Source organism: Cinclus cinclus, chromosome 14, assembly GCF_963662255.1.
Source record: "Cinclus cinclus chromosome 14, bCinCin1.1, whole genome shotgun sequence".
Classification (NCBI taxonomy): Eukaryota; Metazoa; Chordata; class Aves; order Passeriformes; family Cinclidae; genus Cinclus; species Cinclus cinclus.
This window is the reverse complement of record NC_085059.1, coordinates 13,225,160-13,252,201: the sequence shown is the minus strand read 5'-3', so window position 1 is coordinate 13,252,201 and position 27,042 is coordinate 13,225,160. Positions and strand designations below refer to the sequence as shown.

At 40.2% G+C, this 27,042-nt stretch overlaps 1 protein-coding gene across 1 annotated transcript in view; it reads right to left on the bottom strand.

The window, feature by feature from the left end:
* Positions 1-211: 211 nt before the first annotated feature.
* SPOCK1 (SPARC (osteonectin), cwcv and kazal like domains proteoglycan 1) overlaps positions 212-27,042 on the bottom strand; it is a 272,294-nt gene continuing 245,463 nt past the window's right edge. Inside the window, exons 8-12 of the mRNA XM_062501909.1 lie at positions 14,265-14,381; positions 7,292-7,513; positions 6,613-6,675; positions 1,391-1,528; positions 212-402 (exon numbers count right to left, since the gene is read on the bottom strand). Of these exons, the coding sequence (XP_062357893.1) occupies positions 212-402; positions 1,391-1,528; positions 6,613-6,675; positions 7,292-7,513; positions 14,265-14,381 (731 nt within the window). The remainder of the gene's footprint in view (positions 403-1,390; positions 1,529-6,612; positions 6,676-7,291; positions 7,514-14,264; positions 14,382-27,042) is intronic.

Genomic DNA, 27,042 nt, shown 5'->3' with positions numbered 1-27,042 from the left:
ATAGAACAAAAATCCCCTAAACCAACAGAACAAAAGCTGTATTCCAAACAGTCCTTGCTGGAAAAAAGGTTGCCATCCAAATTAAATAGACTATACAAGATTAAACTCAGTAGAGAGGGAATATTTGTGCCAGGTACTCTCAGATACAATTGCAGAGATATGATGTGAGTTGCAATATTGTGCAAAACGTGAGTCCTCATTATGATGGACACTACCATATATAACCAATTTCATCATCCTTATCATCATCTTCATCTTCATCATCTTCATTAGCTGCTCTTACATGAATCTTCAGTTTTCCTTCTTTGTCTTTTTTTGTTGCTTCAGGTTCGTCTTCCAAATCATCCAACAATACAACAGATCCACCACTGCCAAAATCCCCTGAGGTTTCTTGCTCTTCTTCTGAAACAAATGAGCAGGAAAAGTCATTTCCTCACAGAACACCAAATTCCACATTAATCACTATTCTTGTCATGCAAGCCACTGTCATTTGCAATGTTATGTTCAGCAATTCATGAAACCACCTTAAAATTTAAATTTTCATTCTGAACTGGGATAAATAGATATCAAATGACTGAAAAATTTTCATGCATAGAACACCCCCTATGCATTGTCCTCCTCCTAGAGGCTTGACTGGAAAGTTCTAGACCACGTGCATGCAGGCCAGAAAATCATTATTCCTTTGTAAAAACTTTCATTCTGTCAGACCTCTGTAAACCAAGCTAAATAAATCCAAAGAATGGTTTTATTTGAGTGCATAAACTTCACTCTGTGTATGCAGCTCTTGAATCCAAGATCTGTGATGTGATTCTGGGCATTCTAGGTCTCTGTTCCTTCTCAGAAAAGAAAGCTGCACTCACAACCATCCCCAAAGCACTCTGAAGGATTGTAGGTGACATCTTCCTTGTCTAGGCACCACAGCTAATGGGTGATTTCACTTACCTACATAATATTGTCCTGTCAGAGATTTTATTTGGCTTGGTTGTAATATATATAATTTTACACATTTAGGCCTTTCCTTGTCTGGAAAGGCATTATATATGAAGTTCCAGTAGACGTGCATTCCAGAGAATACAGAACAGTATATTTAATAACCATGTTGAGCAACCCCAGACCCTTAATTTAAATATCACTAACTGTACTTTGCAGGCTGATAGCAAAAATGTCTTAACAGTAGTTATTGCCTGTTAACTTGTGCTGCACCCCTGCTGTCCAAAGGACTCATGAGGGCCCCATTTGTAGTGTGAGTAGGAAAACAGAGGAGCACTTTGAGCTGCGATACTCATGTTTCCCTGTTGTCCCTTTTGTTATCATACTCGGTGGTACAGCAATGGCAGGGCTTACAGCAGTGTTAATTAGCCTGTTCTGAGGAAAGCAGATCATTACTCACCACAGCTGACTGTGCCTTGCTTCCTGGAGCCAGCAATCTCATTCCCATACTTATCAACACACCAGCACTGCCCCGTGCTGCCATGGCACTGCGTGGCTTTGTAATAACCTTCCTCATTGCACCGGGGGATGAAAGCACCTGAATAAAATATAAGGTGTGCTCAGTAATGCAATCCTCTGCAGGAGCAAACACACAGACAGGGTATTAGGAACTTAGCACTTATATACATGAAGATCTTGACAATGTTGGAAAGGAAATACATGTGATTATCTGGTGTCTGAAAGGGGGAAGAAATGATTTCTGGTTAACTCTTTTCAGACACCCCGGTCACAGTGTATAAATGTTTGTTCAAATCTAGGACACGGAGGAGGGTGTCACACAGTCCTAGAGAGAGGTTCAGTCTGTCCCTGAATGATTGATATTCCCCTAGAGCCTTTTCACATTTAACTCCTGGTTTTAAACTTTTCTTCCCAACTGGATTATTACCCCAACTTCATTAGTTCTGCATTTCTCTCCATTTGCACTCCTTCAGTGTTTATCACATGAGTCTTTCCACAGCACTAATTATTCCTGGAAGGTATCTGCCATCTGCTTGCTATTCATACTAATCTCAGAAACATCCCCTTACTTACTGAGAGTTCCCTTGTATAAAAGAAGAAATACTGTGCAGACTTTACAGAGAGGGACAATAGAATCTGAATCAGTAAGTCTTTGGATTTGAAGCCCAAGTTTTGCCTCACAATAAAACCAATATATTTCAGCCTTGTAGAGTGTGGTTCATTCTGGTTTCTGCAGAGAGGGAAACTCTCAGGAGAAACCTATGTTATTGTTCCTACCATTTTCAGCAGATACAGCAAATGTACTTCAATATGAAAAGCCCTCTTGTCCTTCGAGATGAGTTAGCTTTATTCCCCCTGGAGGTCAGTACATTCATTTTTCCCATCTTTGTCAATTGCTTCAATTTGAAACATGGCATAAACACACCCTTGCCCCCAAATTTCTTGTCTCAAACGATTTTTGAGAAAGTGCTTTTCTCCTTTGTCAAAGATACCAGTGATTTACTGATGGTTCAGTAAAGTTTTTTAACTAGTTCCATGTGTAGCACCTATTCAGACAGCACATGCATCAAAGGGGCCACTTCCACTACATTTCTCACAGCAAAGAATGAATGAGAAGATGCTGCCCAAATGTCATCAGATTTCCCATATAAAAGATATCAAAGTGGAAGTGAGTGACAGTCTCATGCACACAGAGCTACACAAAGTGTATATGAATATCCAAACTCATTGCTCTGCAGATCTTGTCTAATGTTTGAGTGCTGCTAATACAGGTCTGTGAGATGAGAAGAGAAACCTTTGAACATCTGCAGAAATCTTTGTATATCAGATCAGTTTTGGAGACCACATCCATGAGTGAGAATTTTTAATAATGTCAAAGATCTTACAGCAGGTTTGCTAGTACCACCATTATGCTCATGTAAATGTAAGCATGCTAGCAACTATCAAAAATTCATTTTTATTATTTATAACAGTAGTTTTAATAACAAATTTATGTATTTGCCTTGGCAGGTTTTTGTAAGTTAATACCCTGTGTCCAAAACTTTATTTCAATATTGATTAGGAAAGGTATTTTTTCATATTTATGCTCATGTCCTGTCTCTGATAAGCACTCCAGGTGTTTATCAAACCATACACAACCTTGGGAAAAGTGCTCAGATGCTGACTTGGACCTGGTGTAAATCAGCATATCTGTACCCTTGTCACTAGAGCTGCCATTTTATATCTGATGAGCATCTGGCTCCAGGGAAGGATCAAAGTGGGGACCTCAGGGGCATTACAGGGTGAGCAGAGAACAGCTTCTGCATTTTAAAGTGTCTCATGCTTTCTCTTTTCCTAGGGCAATGCAACCTTTTCCTTCTTTGAAACAGCCCTTTTTGCATAGTTTCACTCTTTCTTGTAAAGCATGAAAATGTTCCATGTCACCTATAAAGCCTTTAAAAATAAATTCTGGCATAGGCTCACTGCCAACCTAACTGTGTGTGGAATGGAATCACACTTTGGGTCACAGTGAAGAGTGGAAGGCACTTTTCCTTCTGCGTGGGAAATTTGTGCAAATTTGTATGTAACACTGGAGTTTTAGATATTTAGCTATGCATACTAATGTCACAGTATTTGCCAACCATCAGAGGGAAGATACAGCATGTCCTCTCCAATGTGTCAGGTGCAGGTGATAATCTGGAGAGGATAGAGAATTGCTGGGAACAAGTGCTGTACAATGTGGTGATTCTCTCTGTGAATTGCACACAAATCAGCCTGTCTTCATTAGAAATAAGCTGGCTACAAGCTCTGCTATCCTGGAGCATGGCACCTAGACAGACCATTTTCTGGGTTTGGCATCAGGGAACATTTGGAGCTTTCCTCTTCAGAGGTTCTTGCACAGGCAGTGCTTCTCCACAAGCCTGGACATCACAAAATGTCAGTCACTCCCCACAAACTGACTCAAGCTACTGAATCCTGCCTCCCCATCTCCCTTTGTCCTGGGAAGGGTTTAGTTATTCCACACAAACTTGAACAGCACTGTTGGATTTGTTTCCTCTTTATGGACCCAGACCTACACCTCTTTTATTTATTATTTTTTTCTTTTTTTTTGCATCATTTCCTTATCTATATAATACTCTCCTTCCTTAGAGAACAGGAGGAGAATAATTATATGATAAAGATAGTGAAGCACACAGGTAAAAGCCTGTCAGAATTAAGTGCTAGCCAGCACACAGCTCCTGGTATGAGCTATTATATTAGCTGAATCCACAGGGTTGATACAGGAGAAAACAGTGATGCGAGCAGAAATTTATTACTTTAGCGGTGTGGGAGAAGCATTATCAGGCTGCACAGCTGTATGCTCTAAAAGTACAGTCTCTGCAGTTAATTGTACTCCAGATAAATCTGGTAAGAAAAGATGAATAGTGCTGTTTACTTTTTAATTCATGGAATGCTAGACTTCATTTGAAAGCCTCCAAATTCAACATATCTAATGGCAGTGGCTTTGAAGTACTTTGTTGCAATTGTCATGTATTTTGAAAAACATACAGAGAAGGAAATATCAGAAGTCATCATTTTTATCAATGGACACAAGCTAACAAAACCATTCTTCATGCTGCTGCCCGGACTGTAAGTGCTGTGCTCTCTATGTCAGGATCAGAGGAGGAAAGAGAATAATTAAACATTAGTTTCTCTGAAAATATTTGTCTCTCTTTTCCAACCTTACCATTGGTACAAGTCATGTGTATGTTTGGGCTTCCATTTGAATGATTTTTCAGTCAGCGAAGAGAAAAAATAATATTTTCTGCTGTATAAATAGCTCTGATATCAAATTATAACTTCCCAGACAGGTGTCATTATGCAGGAAGACTTTCAGGGTAAGTGAAGCAAAGAGTTCCTCTTTGTATTATAATTTTCTAGCATATGGAACAACCTATGCCTGACACCTTGATTTGTTGAGCTTCACCACTTTCATTCTTCTTCTAATCTTTTTTTTTTATTAATACAGTTCACTAGAAGTTATCTGTGCTAAGGGACCATTCTTACTGTTTTTACTTTGTCATTTTACTCCTGCTACTGTGATCAGATCCCAGTGACATGTGCTACAACCACCTGTGTGTTGAACTACCTGCAACCCAGGCATCATTCTTCCCCCACACCAGAATAAACTACTTATGTTTCAACCTAGATGACATTTATTGCACATAGAAAATAACAGCAAAACATAAAATAAATATGGGACAGTCAAAGCTATCTATTAACAACTGGGCTTCTTACTCTTTTAGCTGGCTTTGAAAATCATGACACCCATGAGACAGAGAACACTGTGACTTCCTCTGCCACAACACTGCCTTGAACACAAATGCAGAATATTTACTGAATGGAGTACACATACCCCAAGTGATCAATCCTCCCTTTCCTCACACAGCTATGAACAGCAGGAGCTGTAACTCTGAAACACCTTGATCTTCACGTGAACCTGCTATGAAAGGATGATGGATCTAAACCACAGTCCCTGCGACCTTTAGGAATGTTTATTCTTAATTTAACCAATGAATCCAGACTGGGATTGTTCACGAGGCACCTGGACCTTGAGTCCAAATGGCAGTGGCATCTGGGAATGGCAGGATTTGGCAGAGCTGAGCTGTTTGCAGGGTCTGCTGAGTATGGAGGAACCCCGGGCTGGAATGTGGGAGGCACCAAGCAGCACACCCTCTGCTGCAGGTGCTGATGATGTGGGAACCTGACATTTTCCATGATGGGGCTGACAGCTGGGCTGAGGTCAGTCATTGTCCTCAAGGGTGAAGTGCAGGGCTTGCTGTTAACGGGGGCTTTCACCTGTCCAGCACACATTTCATCTGCTGTGCCTCAGGGGTTGGATGCTGTGTGCACAAATGTGCTGGGACACAAGTTTCGACATGACACCAGCACACTAATGCCAGGCTACACATCACTGGGTGATTTTAGGGTAGAGAATTAGTCACCTAAAATGTTTTCATTTCAGCAATTTGATTTTTTAGCAATTAAATGGGAAAATGCCAGATGGGGATTTATTTAACCTAATTTTTAAAAATAAACCAAGAAATTCCTCCATCAGAGCAATGTAAGTCATGATTCAATTCAGGCTCTCAATAAGCACGAGAGAGAGGGACAGGCATGACCACATCTTACAGCATGAAGCATCCTGCAGGCTGCCTAAAATGAGGTGTTATGAATTCCTGTTTCCATATGCACAGAATATACTGAAGTATTTTAAAGAGTGATTAGGCAAAATTGAACCCCAAGGAAAGCCTGCATTGTACCATAACTGGAAGGGAACACGAACACATTGGCTGTGCACCTTCAGTCACCCTTCAAAAATGGGAGCCTTCACTACCAAGCAGTCTCCCACCACTTACTCTGACCTGTGAGGTGATGAAGGCAGTATTAAGCTCTGTGCAGACAAAGCTTTGCATTTCTGGAGAGCTGTAAATTAGTTCTGAACCCGTTGCCACGCTGACACCTGTTCTGTGTGTTGCTATCTCATTATTTGTTTAATTTCATAGTGTCAGGCCTACTCGGTGCTGCATATTCCCGACTCAAAGCATTAGTCTCTAATTGAAAAACCATTACTGCATATAAAGTTACAATAATCACAGAAGCTTTAATTAGATGAGCAAATGAATAGCAAGTAATCGAACTTACCCAACAGACTCTTCCCTCTACTTAGCTTTTGAATTCTATTCATTTCATTCTGGCAAGGAAGACCTAAAATATAATGTATAAGAATCAGTTTCCAGATGGTACAGGACAGACTGTAATGACTGGCTTCACCACTGACATGAAGTGTAGGCTACTGTACACCTGGGATTGAGAGAAGCCCATATGCTGGTACTGTACTGCAAAAACAAATTTATGTCATTAGCTCCACTAATTTGAAAAAAAAAACAACAAAAGAAACAACAAAAAACCCACCCAACACACTGTAGTTGAGAGTAGTGTTTGGGGGGTATTTTAATTGTTAAAACATTCTACCTCTCTTCACCAAACTGACATTATGCCAGCTCTCTCTGATTTATGACTTGCTAATTGGCTAAGTTCTGCATTAATAAAGGAGTAAATTCTTGAGCTTTCTGTCAGCAATAAAGCTTATTTCTGGCGTGTGCACTGACACTTACTACTTTGTTTGCTTTAATGATCAAGGGATGTTAATATAGTTCATCTGTGACAATAAACACGGTTCCAAAACACCCTTTCACGCTGGCGCTGGGGAAAAGGGCTTTTTAGCACACCTGCCTGCCAATGAGCAAACTCTACAGGAAGGCCATGAAACACAGGGAGAGCCAAACCAGCTCCTCTTGGTACTGCAAATGGCAGAGCTCACCGCCGGGCTTCTGGAAGCAATAGCACCACTCGTTGTTGGAAAGCTTCCCATCTTTGAAGGAGTCGCAGGAGTTGAAGAGTGGCTTGACACACGGCTCGTACTTATCCAGATAAATGGCACTGATCTCCGAGGGATCCAGCAGCAGGTCATAGTTCATGTCAAGTTTGTTGAACATCCAGCCTAAGGAATCCTTACAGATTGGTAGGATGCTGGTGTCAAATCCTGTAAGAAGACAGGCAAATATTCCCCAGCTGAACCCTGGCATGCCCCCAGCACAGGAACCATTGCTAAGGTGAAGCCTTGCCAACTTTTCTTTTTTTGGCTGGACTCTGAACATTGAACTGCCTTGCCCAAAGCAGAACAAAATCCTAAGACTGAACTGATTGTGTAAAGCTTAAAGCCCAAGCACAAACTTGAGCACTATTCACGCTCTGTGGGAGCTGTGGGGTGGAAAGGGCTGAGACTCAGAATTGGTTTCTCTAATTCAAAGTTATCTCTACTCAAAAAATCCTTGCTTTTTTTTTTTTTTTCCTTCAGTCCTTAGTCCCAGAGTCTTGGCCTGGTTCCAGGAAATTGAAATGTGATGAGAAAAGGCTGCATCCACTACATTTTCAAACTAGACTGAGTCTGAATGCAATTTAAATCTTGTTTCCCAGACTAACTTCTAGTTGCCTGATCACATTCTTTCCTGCTGTGCTCTCATCTTCTACCTCTCATCCTTGCTTTTCACTTTTCAAAGGCCTATCTGCGGTTTGTGACAACAAACTCTTTGATCTGGGCTGTGAGCTGTCTGGGGGAGGCAGGGGGAGAGAAGAGGTGAAGTGTCTGTTCCTTACACCACTCTGAGTGAGGGCACTGCTTCTGCTGGAGCTGCACAGAGCTGCCCATGCTCTTGTATGCTGAACCAGCACCACTTCTTCCTGCAGCCTCCAGGATTCTGCAGCAATACAGGATTTTGCTTTTCCAGCGCTTTGGAAACCATCACCATCATTCATTTTAATAGCCCAGATTCTTCAAAGACTGCAGCAGCAGCAGCAGTGGTTATCACAGAAAGCCCAAGTCATGCATATAGATACCCACTGTGTGTATGAGATACACATTCCAGTATCCTGCAGTCTCCAGAAAAACAGTGGTGTGAGGCACTATAAATCCACACTGTCATGGTATTTTTTCAATGCTTAGACTAAATTCCAAGTTATCTACAATATAAGGAAGTATATTTGTAATACAGAGATAATAAATCTGATAGCAAGGGTATCGGTTTTCACCAGGACTTAGAAACATGAATCCATTGGTTGTGGATTTGCAGGGAAAGAGGGCTCCTGATACCCCTGGCCTCTGCTGTTCACACTGCTGCAGCTGTGAGCAATAACCTGCCTGTGCACTGCTCCCTCTGCTTGGGCCAAGTAGAGAAGCCTGATGAGCTTTTTCCATTGGCTGCAACTTTCACTGAAAGAGGTTAAGCTTAGCTTTATTTGCTGTACATGCCCCTTTCAGGATGCTGCTTTGTTGAAGTGAAAGCTGAGATGTTGCTGGAATCATGCTGACAGTTTGTCCAAGCTCTGCACCCTACTTGCTATTTTAGGCATTAATCCAAAGGAGAGAAGCTTTTTGCTGGAAGCTGTGTTTTTTGTATGCAGCTGTGGCTGAAGGTTGTCAGTGACACAGAGGGACAATCAGAAGGGTTAACTAATGGGAAGGTTTGTGTCATTTATAATACATGTTTCTCTAAGGAAGGAGAAAGGTAATGCCATTTCCTCAGGGCTAGAGGCATCTCAGGCAGGGAAGAGAGAAATCATACTGAACATTTCATCACATTTTTATGCTGTTATCTCCCATAACATTATCTAATCATGTTTGAGCACAATAGAAAAAAATAAGGCTGTGTGAATAGATGTAGGGGGGAGCTGCCTGCACTGCTGACGCAATTAGAAATATTGACTTCAATTATATATGCCATCTGAAGAAGGCAAGCAGGATTTGGTCACTGTGCAATCTTTTGTCAAGTGAAAGGATTTAAGATTCCTCACCTTTGCCTTTACAGAACAACAGGAGCAGGGCACACAGTCCTGCTCTGTGCAGGTGTATGGTGCCAGATTCCCCACCCCAGGGCAGGTTAAAAATAGTCAATCAGGCAGGGGTGGATCATTCAACTGCATGGTGGAGCTGGAATCAGCTCCAGTTATCCCAGTTTAAGAGTTTTCAGGAGAAAAAGAGTTAGTTTCCAATGTCTGCTCTTTTTCTTCACAGCTGCTCTCTCTGGCAATGGACTTTACACACCATGGTGGTACTTACTGCTGCAAAAGATGAGTAACTGAAAGGTGTGTTGTATGATCAGTTGAGTATGGTATGTGTTGTTCAGGCCTGATGGGTCTCTAAAGGTCATCTCTTCACTGGCAGGGATCAATGCAGGAAGGAGGAGATCCTGGAATTTGCCCCTGACAGTGTCTATAGATTATTTCTGAGTCTTGTTTTCCTCCCTGTTGGGAAATCTCCACCTGTGTGTAGAATGGGAATACACCACCAGCCTGCCCTCAGCATGGATCTGTCTGCGAAAATCACCAGTAGTGACTGCTGTGAGTACAAAGCTGATCTGTGACAGACAGTTAATTACATTAGCTGAAGAGGTTTTGATTATAATTTCTTATCAACAATGGAGCTTTCACTGCTTTGACCAGAGTTCCAGATTAGACTTATTAAGTATTATATATCTAATAATTATATATATACAAATTTATCTATTATGTATTATCTATATTACATAAAATATATTTATATTAATAAATATATATTTTTTATTAGATGTATTAAGTATTACATTTACTAAACAGTGCTGGATTATCAGACAATGTGATCTGGAAGTCCTGAAATATTGAAGTGGTAGGTGTGACAGAAAGTCCTTAGCTAGATGATAGTTACCAGTGGAAAGTTAATATTTTCACTAACAATATGTCATTGAAGGTCAACAGTAGCTCCACTTCATATTGTCTCCTGGTAAAAATACTGCCCATAAATGACGTTTTGCAGCTTTACATCTGCAGCCCAAACCCAACTATCCTGGATGCCCTTAGCACCCAGTACCAGGAATGAAAGCCAAATGTCCCCTAAATGTTCAACACAGGCTCTGACTCATGGCATAACCAGCTGATGAAAAATGCTTTCTGAAGCTCACTTACCTTCACCAGGAGGTCACTGTGCTCCCACCAGCCTGGTGAGGCCAAGTGATATTGAATGAATTAACTTATTTTTAGAGTATTTTGAGATACTTATTTATAAATATGATGCATTTTTCTGGATGAAATACACCATATACTATAGTTCTGTAAAGAATTCAGTGCTTGATTAAGAGGCTGGATTTCCAGCACAACAGACTCAGAATAAGCAATCTCAGTGAGAACTTCTCTGCATCTTTCTGTTCATCAGTGCACTGCTGCAGTGCCTTTGGTGAGAAGCAGGAGAATGGTGTGGGTTCCACATCCCTCTTGGCTCCTTGGCAGAGGCTGCCAACACAGATGCCAATTAATGTCAGCTGAAGTGGTGGCTGCTCTCATTTGGACACCTGCTCACAAGGACCTGGACTGAGACCATCTTGTTCCTCTTTCCAACTGACAGCTGTTCAGCATCCTGACAACTTTCATTCACTACAGAAATGGAAGGAAATCAAACTGGTGACCTACATGCAAAAGTCTCTCATCCCTTTAACGCACAAAACACTCCACCTCCTCTGAATTAAAATGGAATTAAATTTTAAAAAGTCTTTAGGTGAAAATCTGTGTTAAAAATAAACACACCTTCTGGCATGAAAGAATTATTTTCTCCCTTCAAGAGTTGACTTATACAAGCCATTTTCATTTTATTAAAGTATACTACAATTAAATTAACAGGGGTATAATTAACCTAATTTCCCCCATTGCTTAAAAAAAAAAAAAAAAGAAGAAGGAGAAGAAATATTCCCCAGAAAAAAATTCTTCATATTGCATAGATCTCTAGTAAAAGGAAAACAACACCCACTCCAACCAGAGAGACTCTCTGGATACAATACAGGGATGTTACGAATTATCAACAGGCTCAGGAGCAATTTGAATCTGATCTTGCTACATAATGAGTTTTATTATTTCCCTACGTCCAAGCATGTCCCTGAGTTTCTTACATCATTTATTGAGGAGATTTTAATTGCACAAAGCCTTCAGAAACAAAGTACCTGGCCCACAGTGCTTTGCTGGGAGCAGAGAGCTCAGGGAAGGAAGGTTTGAAATCTAAATACAATAATCTCCCTCATCCTTTTCCTTTCAAGAGAGTTACAAAAAAAAAAAACAATAAAAACCAAAAAGGAGCTTACTTTTTCTTCACCTGGGGGTGAACATAATACACTCAAAATGCTTATTTACACTCACACTAACATCCTGAAAAATTAATGTAGCATAGAGAAATCTCTGCTGGAAGACCTTCTCCAGACAGCCAGTGTGTGTCCGAGGCATCACAGTCATGGCATCCCACCATCAGTTCCTTTTACTGCCAAGGGGGCACATCCAAAATGGAATACTTTGAGGATGTTCATGCCTTTTCAAACTCTGCAGGCACAACCAAACCAGTCCAGTTTAATGAAGTGATGTGTGTGGTGAGGAGGGCAACACATGCAGAGCCATAAAAAGGGCAGTGTGTACATCAGAGTGTATTTCCAGAGCTGTGCGTGCCCTGTTTGCCAGGATTCACATACATTCTTTTCTACAGATTGGGTATGTGAGCTTTGCTTTGAATTCTGAAGCCTGTTTAAGGTGTCTTTCATTTTTGCAAATGTTTGAAGTTGGAGAGAGCCAAATAGTGCTGTCCTCACCCTGTGAGTTTTTTCAGCGCCACCAGAGAGAATGTGAGCTGCAGAATTTGGCACATTAATGAATAATGTTGCAAAAACTCAAAAAGAAAAACAACCCCAAGTTTTGTGACATTCAAAAATGGTTTAGGCATCTAAACTCATAATATTAAAAAATAAAATAAAACGTCTTTTTTTTTTTTAAACTGATACAGAAGAAAAGAAGAAAATGTGCCAAGCTAAGTCACGAGTCTAAAAATAAACATTGTTGAGATCAAATAGTGAAGATCATCAGGCAGCCTTTCAAATAAAAGCTGCCAGGAATCAAACTAAACTAAAAAAAGATAACAGCTCCTCTGTGAATCAGAGCAAACAGTGCAGAATTACCAGGAATGTATTTCTCATGGGAAATGCTTAAGCCAAAAAAAACCCCCAAAACCCCAAAAACCAAAAAAACCAAACAAAACCAAACCCCCCAAAAACCCCCTCAACACCTTTAGGATTGTATTTGGTCTTTGGCCTCTGGCAAGGTCATCATGAGGATGTCACGAATCATCTGCATGAAAACAACCTTTTGACAATCTGATAAAATGAGATTTCCTGTGATTCTGGGCCTAAGGGACTTCAAAGTTTAAAGCCTCTAAGGCTTTCTGTCAAGGGATTTGAAATGAATTCACATCTGGAAGCCATGATCAGCTGTACATCCAGTTGCTTTTTACACTGTGGTTCAGATCCTCTGCTTGAGAATATCTTTTTTTGGAGCACGGTTTCAGAAATAAGTAGAACATATGGTTTTAAAGATACTAACTTTGTTGTAAATACTGTACAAAATAAGGGACACATGAAAAAAGATCATTTACACAGAACACGACTTGTTTCACCACAGAGTTGTAAGATTCGTGATGAAATTACTGGGTTTGACTATAGTTTTGAGCAATGCAGCCTGTGGTATATTGTCTGTTTAGGAAGAGACAACCTGTTGTTACCCCAGCTTAGATGCAAGAGAAAGGAGGGTGGCTGTGAAGACCTGGACTAATAGAAAATGCCCATCCTGATGTTCTGGGTCTGCTTTAGTGCCCCTGTAGCCTCTGTGGTGGGACTCTACAGGGTGACCAGAGCCATAAACGTGGCAGCTGACTGGAGCCTTCAAATTCTGGGTTTGGACCCCGGCTTTAGACAGCTCATCCCAGAGAATCAGTGAAGTGATAGTGAGGCACACACCTAGATAAAACTTGTGCACCCTATTTTTCAGCCCAAGGGCCCACATGTTTTGGGACATGCTGTTAAAAAGAATTAATGAGTCCTTACAGAAAGTGAATTTGTATCTGCTCTCTTATGAGCATGACCTCTTTTAATGCTGTTACCTGAACCTTTCCCCTCCCTGGTGGCTAAGTGACATCAAAATCAGTCATGTTGGCTTAACCCACAGAGAGTAAATGTCCTCTAGACTGTTCATTTTCTTCTTTTCTTTAAAAAAAAAAGCATCAAAGGAGGCAAAGATAGTGTTATTAAATACCTTGGACACAATGGGTTACAGCTTTCTCGACCATTTAACTCTTCTAGCTCCTTGGCTCAGATGTGGATGTTTTAATTATTCTTTCTTTTACATAAAGTGTTAGCAGGAAATTTTAAAGTAAATCTAAGTGAGTTTTTTCCAACATTGGCATAACGTTCCCTATGCTTTTAGGCCACATTTTCATCTTATGCCACTGACATTATGTCAGAAAATGCTTGGCCATAAAACCGGTGGTTAAGCAGAGACCAGAGTCCAACCCCAAGAAATTATTTGGATGCAGGCACGTTGAATTGGAGGGTGATGGAATTTAACCATACAGACACAAACCACACCTTATTAATTAACCCCAGACCTTGAGAAAAGTCCCTGAGCAGTTTCAGTTATCCATACAGAGGTGATCTCCACGGCCTTCAGACAGTTATTTGCCTGATTAACTTGTGGAAGTCTCTCTGTCTCTTACTGCCAGTTTTTAGAGCAGTTTGGGCCAGAGAGAGGATAGAAGGACTGCAGCTCCTTCAGAAAACAGCATTTATTCACTGGCACCTTCTGACAGGGTGTTGCAGCACCAGCAGCCGTGCTCAGCTCAGTTCTCTCAGGCTGGGGAGCTCCTACAACACCCCATGGTCAATAGGAAAGGGGTTTCTTACTGCCTTGTGCTGTCTCCGAGCTCGTGGGTTTGATGACACGATTCGCATCCTCGTGAAGGGCACCGAACCAGTCTTTTAGCCTCGAAGCCAGATTCCTCAGCTCTTTGTCTGTGCAAGCTAGGAAAGAACAAAACACCAGACTGAGTCAGGAGCACCAGGGGAAAACCTCTCCCCAGAGAGTCCATTAGAAAAATTGTGTTTATGGTTGTAAAGTTCTCCTCATTAAGAGCTCTGAAGGAAAAAGAGAAGGTCAGGGAAAAGGATGCAAGATAAAAAGAAATTGTAAGTAATCATGAATTATAAGTTGTACTCAAGTACTTCCTTGGAAGCTGATACAATTGGTGATGGAAGAAGTGCCACGCAGAGCTCCTCGCAGGTTGGCAATCAGAGCTATGTGACTATTTAATTTAAATGTTTTCACGTTTTAGGATTTCAGAGAAAAATATCAGTCAAACAGATGGGGAGGAGGGGCATCCTTGCCTAGACATGCTACTTGAAAAAGATGCTAGGGATAATTTATAAGCACATTTGGCTTAGTATAAGGCTATTATCGCCATAATAGAAAATATATATACTTATTTATGTACAAAAAAAATTTGCTATGTTGCTCTAGTTCTAGTGAATTAGAAGTGAAACTCTACCACCTCTGAAGGTTGTTAATTCCATTTTGTTATCTAGGTAAAACATTTATTTTCTTATAAATTTTACTGAGAAGTATCTAATTTTTCCAGAAATTTCTGAGATTAATGTCCTTCAGAAGCAAATATTTTTATGAAAGAAATCTGCATTAGCCATAAGTTTCTCTCAAAAAAAAAATTTCTTATTTCTGTATCATGTTTAGTGCTTAAAATTCACATGTTCAGATAATTTTATTATTCCTGCTGTGCATCCATTCTGCATTTTAAATGACATTTCTTGAAATAGAGAGCAAGATTTTATGTCATAGAGGCAGACATCCTTCACAGTCACAATAAGTCTTCTCCATCTCACTGCACATTATAGTATCCCTCCTTATACCTTATTGAAGACTTGAGTCCCACAGCTCTCTCAGGTTTAACTCACAACTCCAGTGACAAGGAACTTGCTGATATGTCACAGCTGTTCTGAGGATTTGTTTGTTCTCACACTTCAGTTTGGGACAGGAATAACTTTGAAGTTAAAAATAGAAATTATAGCCTTTTCTAAATTTGAGGGGCGAGAAAATGAAAGATTTTCCTATTTTTTTTTCTGTAACACTGAAAGAGTTTGATAAATTTTCCCATGCAAGATAAAAATATGAAGATCACTATGCCTCTAAAGCTGAGTCCAGGTAAGGAAAATCAGGTCTTAAAAAAAAAAAATCCCATCAATGTAAAATAAATTGAAAAAAAATGCAATACTAATTGTAAAGTGGTCTACCTTGCTGAAAAAGCTTGCCACTTTATTTTTTCACGTGAATTAATGTCACTTTTTACTCATGGTAAATTATCTTTCCAAGTTGGGTGAAAAAAAAGAGGCTTCGTTTGTCCAAGAAGTGAGCAATATAGTTCTATTGTGCAAACCTGATACTTATTAAATAATTATTGTGGCACAGGTCACCTTTAGGAGGCCAGGGCTGGAACTCTGGACTACAAACATTCCTGTGCCTTCCTGACCCCTCACGGTGTCTTCTGGACAGGTACACTGAACTTCACAGACAGTCAAGGCCCAGGAAAAAGAAAAAAAAAATCAAGAGAACACCTTCTAGAACCATTTTCCTGATTCAGATTTGTATTTCCAAATACAAAGGCAACTCCAGACACCACAGCAGCCCAAAGCAAGCCAAATGCTTTGAGGGACACTGGAATTGCTCCCAAACTCACCCTGTATGGAGGGCAGGAACAAAGAGCACACTCACCTCCTCTCCCAGCCTCAGCACCCTGCAGGATGCACTCCCCAGGGCCAAATAAAGTCTCTAAAATAAATCTCACAAAGTGGTCATTTGGTGTAAACTGCATTGACTGGGGTAATTGGAATCCATGCTTTTAAGCTGCAATACAAACCAAGATTGAATGCACAGCATAGGTGGCACAGAAGTAATTAATTAATGGTAAACAGAAGTAATTAATGGTAAAACAGACTTGAAACAAGCCCTCTGTATAATTGAGCCAATCAAACATGTCAGGATCTGTAAAATGCCATTTGTAGTGAAGCCTTTACAGTTTTTCCATGTCTGTAACTTCAGCCATGTCAAGAAACAGCTTTTTTTTTGACGGCAGTGTTTGAGAGTGAACCCTGGGTGAATTTATTGCTTTTGTTTTCACTGACCAAAAACCCTGCAGATTTCCTTTGGAATTTGATCTGGGCATGACTGACAGTAAGCCCAGATCTGGAGTTTTCTGCATTCTGCACAGTTTTTCTGTAAATAACGGAGATATTCCTTAAGCATGCTGCTTAAGGATGATTCCACAGTAGTATGATGTTGAGGTTCTCTTAGGACTGCAGTCTTTCTTCACTAGAATAAAAGCTGTTTCATGAGTCAAACAGGAGCCAACTTTGCTACTAATATGGAGTGAATAATAAATTTCTGGACAAGACTTCAAATATTTAATGCAAAGTTCAGTTAAATTTCTATTCAAGTACTTAATGCCCGCAATCTTGCTTTCTCCTGCGCATTAAAATAGAGGAAGTATCCTTTTATTTTACATTTCTTGTATTAAATTTTATTTTAATGCTACCATGCCTGGTTAAAAATATCCTGCCTTTCTGCCCAATGGAACTGCATTTCATTTTTATTTATTTCATTTGAACACTATCAGAGGCATATAATCATTCTGAATTTGTTTGGTTTGGGGCACATTTGGGACACTTCAAAGTGGATTGATATTCATAGGGCAGGAGTTTCATACAAACAAATCAGTGCTCTGGCATCCAGGAACCAGAGCACTTAATGTTTTATTTCTAGTGGTAGGGCCCATTAGATATATATCAAACAATTAAAAAGCACAGGTCTGAGGAGCCCCTCATCTGAGATCCTTATATATAAATTTATATTAGTAAGAGTTATAAAGCATTTTTAAGAACCCTCTTCATGAAGAATACAGTGCAAATGTACCTCTTCACTATTAATATAAGTATCAAGTCACATTTCTCAGATGAGAAGAACAGGGCTGAAGGAGGAATGGATGTGATAATGGGTCTCTTGCTATTTGAAGATTTATAAGGAGAGAACACTGGGGTTGCAAACAATATGGATATTGACATGGCTTGAAGCACTGATTTAAAAACCCAGACTGAAGAGAATCACCAAGGGAGGAATCTCTCCACAGCCCCTCTCTTGCAACTGAAACCTGTCCAGTCAAGTGTCAACAACCATTTAATGCTCTGGTGCTGTGAAACAGACCCAAGTGCAAACACATGTAAATGGGCATCTTCAGTGCTGTGTATCTTGTTGGAGAAAAGAGACCCTGGCCTCAATTCATTTCCTACACCTTTTAAAGAGAAAATAACCCACAGTTCTTTACCCTTGCTATTTTATTGATGTCAACAAAGGTTCTGCTTTAGCAGCCATCTGATATCATATCCTCCTATATCATATCCTCCTGTAACATTAATTCCTGAATCCTTCCCCGCTGATGGCTTTGATGATCTGCTCACAGCCCATGGCTTCCCCAGGACCAGCAGGTTGGGATGGCTGCTGCTCCAGCCAGGGATGGAGAGTCAGGCTGGGTAACACCCAGCTCACCAACCTGACCCCAGAGCACAGTCCAGGCACCTCAGGTGGCAGTGGGACCTTGAGCAGGGGCAGAATCTGTCCCTTCTCTGAGTCTCAGCAATGAGAATGCAGGAGGAGGATGTGAGACCTGAGAGCCCAACAACATCCTCAGATCTGCATCTGCTCATGTGACAAATCATCCTGCAGAAGTGATTTATTAACAAGCACCTAAAGTGCAGATTTATTCCGCAGGGTGAAGCACTTGGTCCAGCAGTTATTTATTCCTCACAAACTGAAAGCACTGTTGCTAAATACTTATTTTCACCAAGCAGAAAGCATTAATCTGACCTAATGGAAGGCCATTAGCATGCTGTAAAGGCTCAAGCTTTTATGGGCCTGCTTTTGTTATGGACTTCTGCAGCTCTACAGATACTAATCTATATACATTGGTGGTGAAAATTAGCAGTATAATATTTAATTTCACTGTCAGATAGGGATATAGCACAAACCTAAATGACATTGCCCAATAGTGATATATTCCTCCAGTTAGAAGTAGGACAGGCATTATTTCAGCAATTCAGAAGAGGAAAAGCTCTCATTTTTGTATTTTTGAAGATTAACTCAACAAAATTATATGGTAAAACATATTTAAAGATAATGGGGCAACACTTCTTAAAAAGGTTTGATAGAAATGTACCTCAGGAGGGAGGTTGACAGGAGATCTTTTGCTCCAAGTACTAATTTTTATATTATCTTTGTATTTTGCATGCTTTGTAAAAAGAAAGAGCAGCAATTTTAACCACGCTTTCTCCAACAAACATCATTACATTTTCTTGTAGGTGAGTCACCATCCTATTTCACCTTGCCATAATTGTGTTCACATGTGTGGATTATTAAAACAGGCAGTTAAAAAATTGTAGCATCTTTCGGGCTACAGGGGTGGGTCTGCTCCCAGAAATGCAGAATTGTGCTCTAAACACTGCTGCTGCAGGAGCTGGTTTGAAATTAAGCATCAAGATAAATTCAGGACTGTGCTAACCTTCCACTTCCAATCCAACTCCACACAGATCATATAAACACACACACGTCTGTGTGACTTGTAGATGACTCCCAAAGTGTTCTACATGTGATATTTCAGTGATGCAACTCTGGTGATAATCTCCTTCACAAGTATTTCACTGTTTGTGGCTGGAAGGAGTAATGCCCTAATTTGCTCTTTTCATCGAGGCCTCAGGCAACTTCTTATAACAATAAAAAATGAAGTATTATGCCAATAATTTTATGAAGTAGAAAGGAATGGATTGTTTGCTGTTACTATAAAGAAAGGTAGTGCATTCCAAACGTGCTTTACTGTTCCAATCAATGAACAGCTCACATGTAAAATCGCTCCTGTAGTCACCAACACTTCATGAAAAACCTCTATGTGAATATATTTGTCTCACTGCATTTTTGGCACTCGCTGGCTATTCTTCCACAGGGTTGACACCTATGCTGACAACCACCTCTGATCCTTCTGTCACTTGTTTTGCCTTGTCTTATATATACAGCAGCAGACGCCAAGATCCTGCAGTTCAGACTGAGATGATTACAGGAGCAGCTGAGTTATTGGGAAGAAGAAATAGGCTTTGATCTGAAGCTTCTTTAAAATGGCACTTTTAAAACACAAAGCTCAGCTAGAACTGTGTGAATGAAGATTGAGGGCTACAAAGCTCCCTTGCTAGAGCTGGAGGCAAAATGTACATCTGCTTTCCTAGTACTTACTGCTACCTCTTTTTGTGCTCACATTAATTGTGGAAACCCTGGAAAGTTTGCCAGGTGATTAAGAAGCCCGGAGTTTTATTTTAAACACATCCAAACTATAATGATGGTGGGGGGACTGTCAGAGACAAGCAGGAAGTTTGTGGGAGTAATGTCCTTTGTGACATTCTGGCCGTGTCAGGTACTAATTAAAATGTTATCTCCTGCATGGTTCTTAGCCTCCCAAAATTAGTTTGCCAGCTCACTCTAATGCCCTCATTCATTATGTCATAACACCCAAAAAGTGGAATAGAGTTAAAGCAGAGAAAATAAAAATGTGTGAGTGGACTTTTCCCACAGTTCATGCAGTGCTCCGATTAAAAAAAGGCTTTTATAGTCATCATGTCCCTTCTTGCCTTCCTTCTTCCCTCTCTCTCTCCCTCTCTTTTTGTTTTTTTACACTCTACTCTGAACAGATGTCCTCCACAGATCTCAGAGAAGAGACTCCAGTTGGCTTTAGCCATGGCCCGTCCAGCACTGGCCCATCCAGCACTGCAGGAGGGCAGAGTTCTTAGAAAAACTGACCACTGCTCTGAGTTTAAAGCAGTGTTTAAAGTAAACACACAGCTCACGGCCCAAGGGAGGCTTGCACAGATACTTGACTTTGCTGCCGACAGCTCAGCACATATTCCACTCTAAGGCACTGGGGATAACAAATAAGCAAAGCTGGGAGAATAATTAAGAGTAGAAACAAAACTCACTGTGGTTAAAATGAAGGAACTGCGGGACGGTTGTTTTAGACAGAGTATAGGCTACCATAGTGTGTATATTTGGGCTTTAAATGGAATTGTTTCCCACAGACCTTCCAAAGCCACAGATGAAAATGTTAGAGACAACCTGCTGAACTTTACATCCAGGAGGTTGTTTTGCTCCACTAGCTGAACAAAGAGAACTATGAGATTCTGATCTTCAGTAAAAATGTTCTGAGTTACAGAAGTCTGAAATAACTTTGAGCTGGTGATGTTAAGGGCAGTTGCTACTTTTCATAAAGAAAATGGCCTTGGGCTGGAAAGAGGAAAATTCAGGAAGTAAAATAAATAATTTGACAGTATTTGAGAAGAAATGGGCAGATCTATTTATGTCCAATTGGAGCAGGAAAGCAACAGCCAAGAATAAAAATGAAAATACGATATATAGGAGAAAAAAAGTGAAAACACAGAGTGATTTCACAGAATGTCTATGTTGAAGCATAAGCACATGCACCACTACTCAAAAAGAAGTTGAAAATATTACTATATATAAAATGAGCTGTAAGAGACCTCTAATCTTTACAGTTCCTTATGCAATCACAGATCTAAACTGAATTTGAAAAAAAACAAAACAGTGGCAGTAGATAATTTTTGTAAAGTGTCATAGTAAAAAGAGATATTCATTATTATTTGATGCCGTTCTTTTAAAACACATGAAGGTGATTCATGGGATAAAACTACTTTTACACAATTCTGTTCTTCTGACACTACTCCATCTCTTTAAGTTCATTCAAATCTAAAATTAAGGAGCTCCCAGTTGGCCACTGGGGTTTTTATGTATTCTTTAATGTGAAAAAATATTATTTTATGGGCAGCAAGATCCAAATGCCAGTGTGAGCTGGATATGCTTGTTTTGGAAGTAATGTTTGGGCTCTCCATCCTCACAATAATGATCACTGCTCTACCTGAAGAAACGACCTGCAGAATATTGTACAGAAAGGCAAAAGCAGGGCTCTCACTGTGCAGCCTGAGTGGATCTAGCACAAGGCATTTTCAGAGTGACAGTGAGCACTAGGACTGATCTGCTTTCTCACAAGAAAAAACCCCACCCCACATTCTTCCTAGAATCCCTGCCGGGATATCGGATACAGCCTAAAGCCTGCAGAGGGACCCAGGAAGTGATGGGAAAGACTCCTTCTTCCAGGAACCGGTGCTCTATCAAACAGAAAAAAGGGGGAAACAACTGAGTAGATTCACTTAATTTTTACTGGAGCTCACCATCTTTATTCTCTCCCTGAGGGACCCTTGAAAAGCGACAGATAAATCCAATTTGCCTGTGCTTGAGCAAGATGGAGAGAGAGGTACTCATGAGTCAGCATATGCCAGAAGAAGCTGGTTTTCCCCCTCATTAACTTTTTTGCACATAATCTGATTTTTACTTTATACTAAGTATATCCCTGCGCTTATTTTCTCTGTTCCCCACAGAATGTCGTCACATCTGATACCACCAGGGCTTCATTAATATAAAATGTTGTCATGTGGTGAATTATTCTTAAAAGAGAAAACACAGACAACCCTACAAGAGAAAATAAGGAATTGTTGGACTGCATGTGGCTAGGAGCATTTGAAGGTATCTCACAGGAATTCCTCCAGTAAATTGTTGGGAAACCTGATTGAAATTCAATAAGAAAGTGCAAATGTGATAAGATAGCTCCCCTGTGGACTGCAAAGATCCCCTGACAGGAAATCAGAACTATCTCTGCACTACTGCACCTTGCAAAGGCAGAAATACACGAATGCAGCACAGGGACGTGCAGCGCTGCGACCCAGCGTTCGGGGAACAGCCAAGCGCAGCAGAGACCACCCTAAGGAAATACAATAGTCCTGAAGATTGAGAACCAAATTTGCACGGATTTATGATCCGACTAGGATTTTATTGGAGCCATTTGTACACCAGAGCAGTGCCGTTAACAGGAGCAAAGAGCAGTCGGTATGTGAGCAAACACACTTGTCTGGGATGGTTCATTAGAATGCACTCCTCATTAGATACACAAGAAAGTGCATCACAAGCAGGGGTTTGGCTTCTGGGCAGACAACTCTGTCGTGCGGTGTGAGCAAAGGGACTGTGGAAACTCCCCAGAGGACAAGAACCCAGCTGGTGGTGACATGAATAAGTACCTCCTCCCTTACAGAACCTGTGCTTGAGAACTTGCCTGAATCTACCCTGGCAAAGTGGTTGAGTGGCTCAATTTTTAACAAACTTGGGTGCTTTTGGCTGAGGTGGTCACTGACACTGTTCTGGCCTATGTTTCAGGACCAAAGAGTTGGAGTGCTGCTAAAGCACAAGACAAACTTCTCCAGGATTAAAAAGAGGATTGCTAAGATGAGCTGAATGTCAGAGAAGGCTGTAGATAAAAACAGCTCAAAATACTCACTGTCTGTTATTTGCCTACAGTAACATGTATTACCTCATGTAGCTACAAAACTTCATTCGACAGAGTAAAGAAAAATATGATATGGGCTTATTAATGAGCACCTGGTGCTTAGAAGCTGTGGGAATCAATAACTTCAAAAAAGTATGGAGTGTAGTTGCAAAGTTCTCCTACCAATGCATGTTTTGAAGAATCATTTAAAGAAATGTCAATTCTTTTCTCAGCTCTTGATGTGCATTTGTGTATTTTTAAAGTTTTTTAGAGGCAGGATTGAGTTTTGTGTATTTGAGGATATGGTTTATTGAAAATATCCCTATTTTTAAAAATATCTGCACTAGTAAAATATCTAATGTCCAAAATAACAGAAAAGCAGCAAGTGAGATCAAAACCCTCCTGTGGCATTATGAAAACCATAAGCTGTACAATTCCAAAGATAAAAACAACTTGCGTGGAAGGAATTTGATTGTAAAAAAACCTGGAACTGTGGCTGAGAAAGCTTTGAAAGTGGCCAGGCTGACAGGATAGTAGGGCATTGTAGGACAGTTGTAAGCTTTTGTAGATGCAATTATTATCATCTCCCCAAAGCACAGGCAAGTCTGTGAGCAAAAGAAAGAATAGGAGAAAAGGCTGCATAGAAAGGAGACTGCCCCTCCTCCCCTTTCCCAGGCCTAGATGCTGACTTGCTGATGGCTTAAACAAAAGTAAAAATAATCTGAATTTAATTTAAAATTTGGCCATTCTGAAGAAAATTGAATTCCTGGCTTGTACCTGCTGAAAGAATGGGTGAGGAAAGAGAAATGTTCTGGGAGGGGGCAGCAGCACGGCTATAGATGGAGATCTGTGTTGGTTCTTCCAGCTCCATCCTCTGCCAGGAAACAGAAGTGCTCTTCAGAATAATTATTTAATCAGAGTGGCTGTGGATCAATGTTCTCAGTGTTTGCAATTAGAAAATTTTGTAAAGAGTCCAGCCAGGCATCATGAAGGACTGAGGATTTGGAATACAGGATAAGGCTGTACACTGTGCAAGTATCAGCAGCTCTGATATCAGTGGCAACTCTGAAACTGGGAACTCCAAGGCTGTGCTGGTTTCTCTAACGCTGCACAGAGCTACCTACAGGAATTCATCCTTTAGTGAAAACAGTATTTTGCCTAGATTTTTTATTTATCAGACCGTCCAGTTCAAATCCCAGCTTTCAGTACATGAAGACCATACTATTCAAATTAGGCTGTGGGCTTGCATCTGATTTTCCAAGGTTTTGAATTTATGTAGGTAGCTGAAAGTTTCAGGTGTCACATGTTGAAATAATTTTAGAATATATTATTTAATCTTCCTCCAAAAGTTGTCTTATGCCTTTTAGATTTCACTATTCCTTTGGTGCTCCTTAAGTATGCAGGGATATCCTTTCACATTCCATACCTTTCAATTTTTAAATTTTTTAAATTCACTATAGAGCTGGAATGTACTTTTCCCATTTCGCCACAACTTCTGGACATTAAAATATCTGCAGATGACAGGACTTAAGTGTACCATTTACTATCCCTTTCACTGTCAGCAAAAGCAGTCATCCTATAAAGGCAACAAAGTCTCATCGTTTCATTGTGAGTTAATAACCACAGGCTGTCCTATGTGTGCCTCGGTACTAATGATCAAAAATAATTCCCCACTACACTTTCTATAACTGATCATAGAAAAAGCACTTCTAATGTTAAGAAAATCTTGGAGAAGTCACCAGAACTTTTTTCTTCCTGAAGCCTTCTCTGACAGCAACAGGAGATTGGATTTAAGGATGTGGACCAACAGGTGAACGGGACACATATTCATTCTTGCTCACAGACTCATAGACCTGCCCCCATGCAAGTAATGATGCAAGAGAATCTTCCTCCTTCAGTTGTTGTAAAGGCACGCAGTAAAGAGAAAAAAAATCACCCCTTGGATTCATACCCTCTGTCTGTAAGTAGCACTGCTGAAAGCCCAATTATTTTGATGGATACAGAGGAAAGCCAAAAAAAAAAAAAAAAAGAAAGACTTAGGTAAATTACAATGGAAAAACACAATGTATATCTAAAAGTATCTCAGGATTTTGAAGTAAATAATGCTTTCAAAGGAAATGGTAATCTTTCTGCTTTGAAAGCTTCTGATCTTACCATCTTTACTTCAGATCATATTAGTACTGAGCATCATTACAAGAATGTGCTCTTTGAAGCATGTGTACTCTATTTTCCTTCTATTCATCATACTCTCTCTGTGAAAGCGTGCTCTGCCACTGTGCACACATTTTTCTTTCTAAGATTTAATTCATTTCCTAAAGAAACATCATGCAAAAATCAATCTTGCCAGTACAAGTTCACAAGGCCTGATTCATTTAACAGATGATTTATTGACAACTGTGAGATAGAAAGTAATGGAATATTGTTACTAAGAGCAACATTACATATTCCCAACAATGTGTATAGAGATGGTAGACACGGAGGACATTAATGTCCATGAAGGATCATGGACAAGTGATACACGGCAAGAAGAAAGAAGAGAGCTGGCCATGGCTTATGACTGGCTTCCAGCTTCTGTTCCAGCTCCCCCTTTGCACTCCCACCTAATGTTATTGCATTATAAATCCTGACCTTTGCTGTTGTTGGTTTGATTAAAAAGCAACAGATTGTGGAAAGAGAGAAAAGAAAGCAAGTGTACTGTACAGAGAAAATGTGAAAGTTCTACCAAAGTTCCACTGCATACTAAGGAGCAGACCACAACTGGGTGTGGTAGTTGACAGTTTGATACCTTATCTGGAAAGCACCTGTCTAAGTACTGTCACATACAGGGATTAAAGACTTCCTTTTCTCTTTCCTTCTTGTCCCTTTTTCACACAGTGACAAAGAAAGCAGAGTTTGCAGTTCTCCAGGCTGAATACACCTTGGATTTCTTAATATGGTACATAGATCCTTTTTATTTTCTACTAAAGAAGACATGGGAAAAAGAACCAATTCCCTGCACACCCCTTTACCTATATATTCCACAAGTGTGGTGGGATCCTGGACTGTCTCATAAAAACAACGAAGATTTCCCCTGAGCTGTCTTATGCTCTCATATTCATCATGACTCGAGTGATCGAATGTGACCTTCAGCAGGATAACTACTTTGCTGTCCCCAAGTCAGGCGTTAAATCATCCAAATTTTAGTTCAATAGCTCTTGTAAAAGAGTCCAAGCCCGAATGTCAGGTGCTCGTGCTCCTGATTCAAAGTACCTGTACATACTCTGGGCAGAGAGCATCTGGTCCCAGACACAGGAACAGCTTTGACATCTTGCTTGTTCCTGAGGACCGAGGAGCTGGGGCTGAGCTGGCAGAAAAATACCCTGTGTGCTCCAGATCTCATGGCCAGAATCCTCATGGGGAACTCAGTAAAAAGACCATTTAACTCCTAGAAAGTAGAAATGAAACATGGCTGTGCTGCATTAGAAAGCAAGCAGTTCTGAGCACTGCTTGTCCCACCAGATTGGTCCCTCAGAGATCTGACCCTTTGCCAGGCTTCTAAATCTCAGCACTGCATAGCCGAGAAGTTGGTTTCTTTAAGTAACATATCATGCTCAACATGCTAGACAAGCATAGGAAACAACTTCTCATGCATGAAAGACTCTATGCTTTTTGAAAAAAAATAAAAAAGTCAAGCAAATCCTTAATCCTTCTTTCTGAAAAATAGCAGGAAAAGAAATTACTCCTACAGATTTCTAAAGTGCAAAAATTGAGGAATGTTTGGCATGCTCCATTAAACAGACAAAAATAGAAAACATTTTGAAAACACAGAGCTGAATATATCCACAGGTCTCTGCAGGAAAAAAAAAAAAAAGAAAATATTAATATCTGTTCCCAGAAAGATAATTTAAACTCAGAATGATGCATTCCCTCCCTAGTAATCAGTCTGCAAATAGGATGATTTAACGGAGACCCTCAAAAATCTCTGTAACAGAAACTCAGGAAAAACTGATTAATTCAATTGTACTATATTGCACTGTCAAAATTATTAAGTGAAAATGTTAACTCATCCTACAAGGCCTTTTTAATGTGTAACAGAATTCAGCTGTAATTAAAAAAAAAATCTCAAGCACTCACATTTTATGAAAACAAGTCTGTATATTCTCCTGTGTCAGAGGAATGGTGAGTGGGAAAGCCAGGAGACAGGAACTCAGGCACTG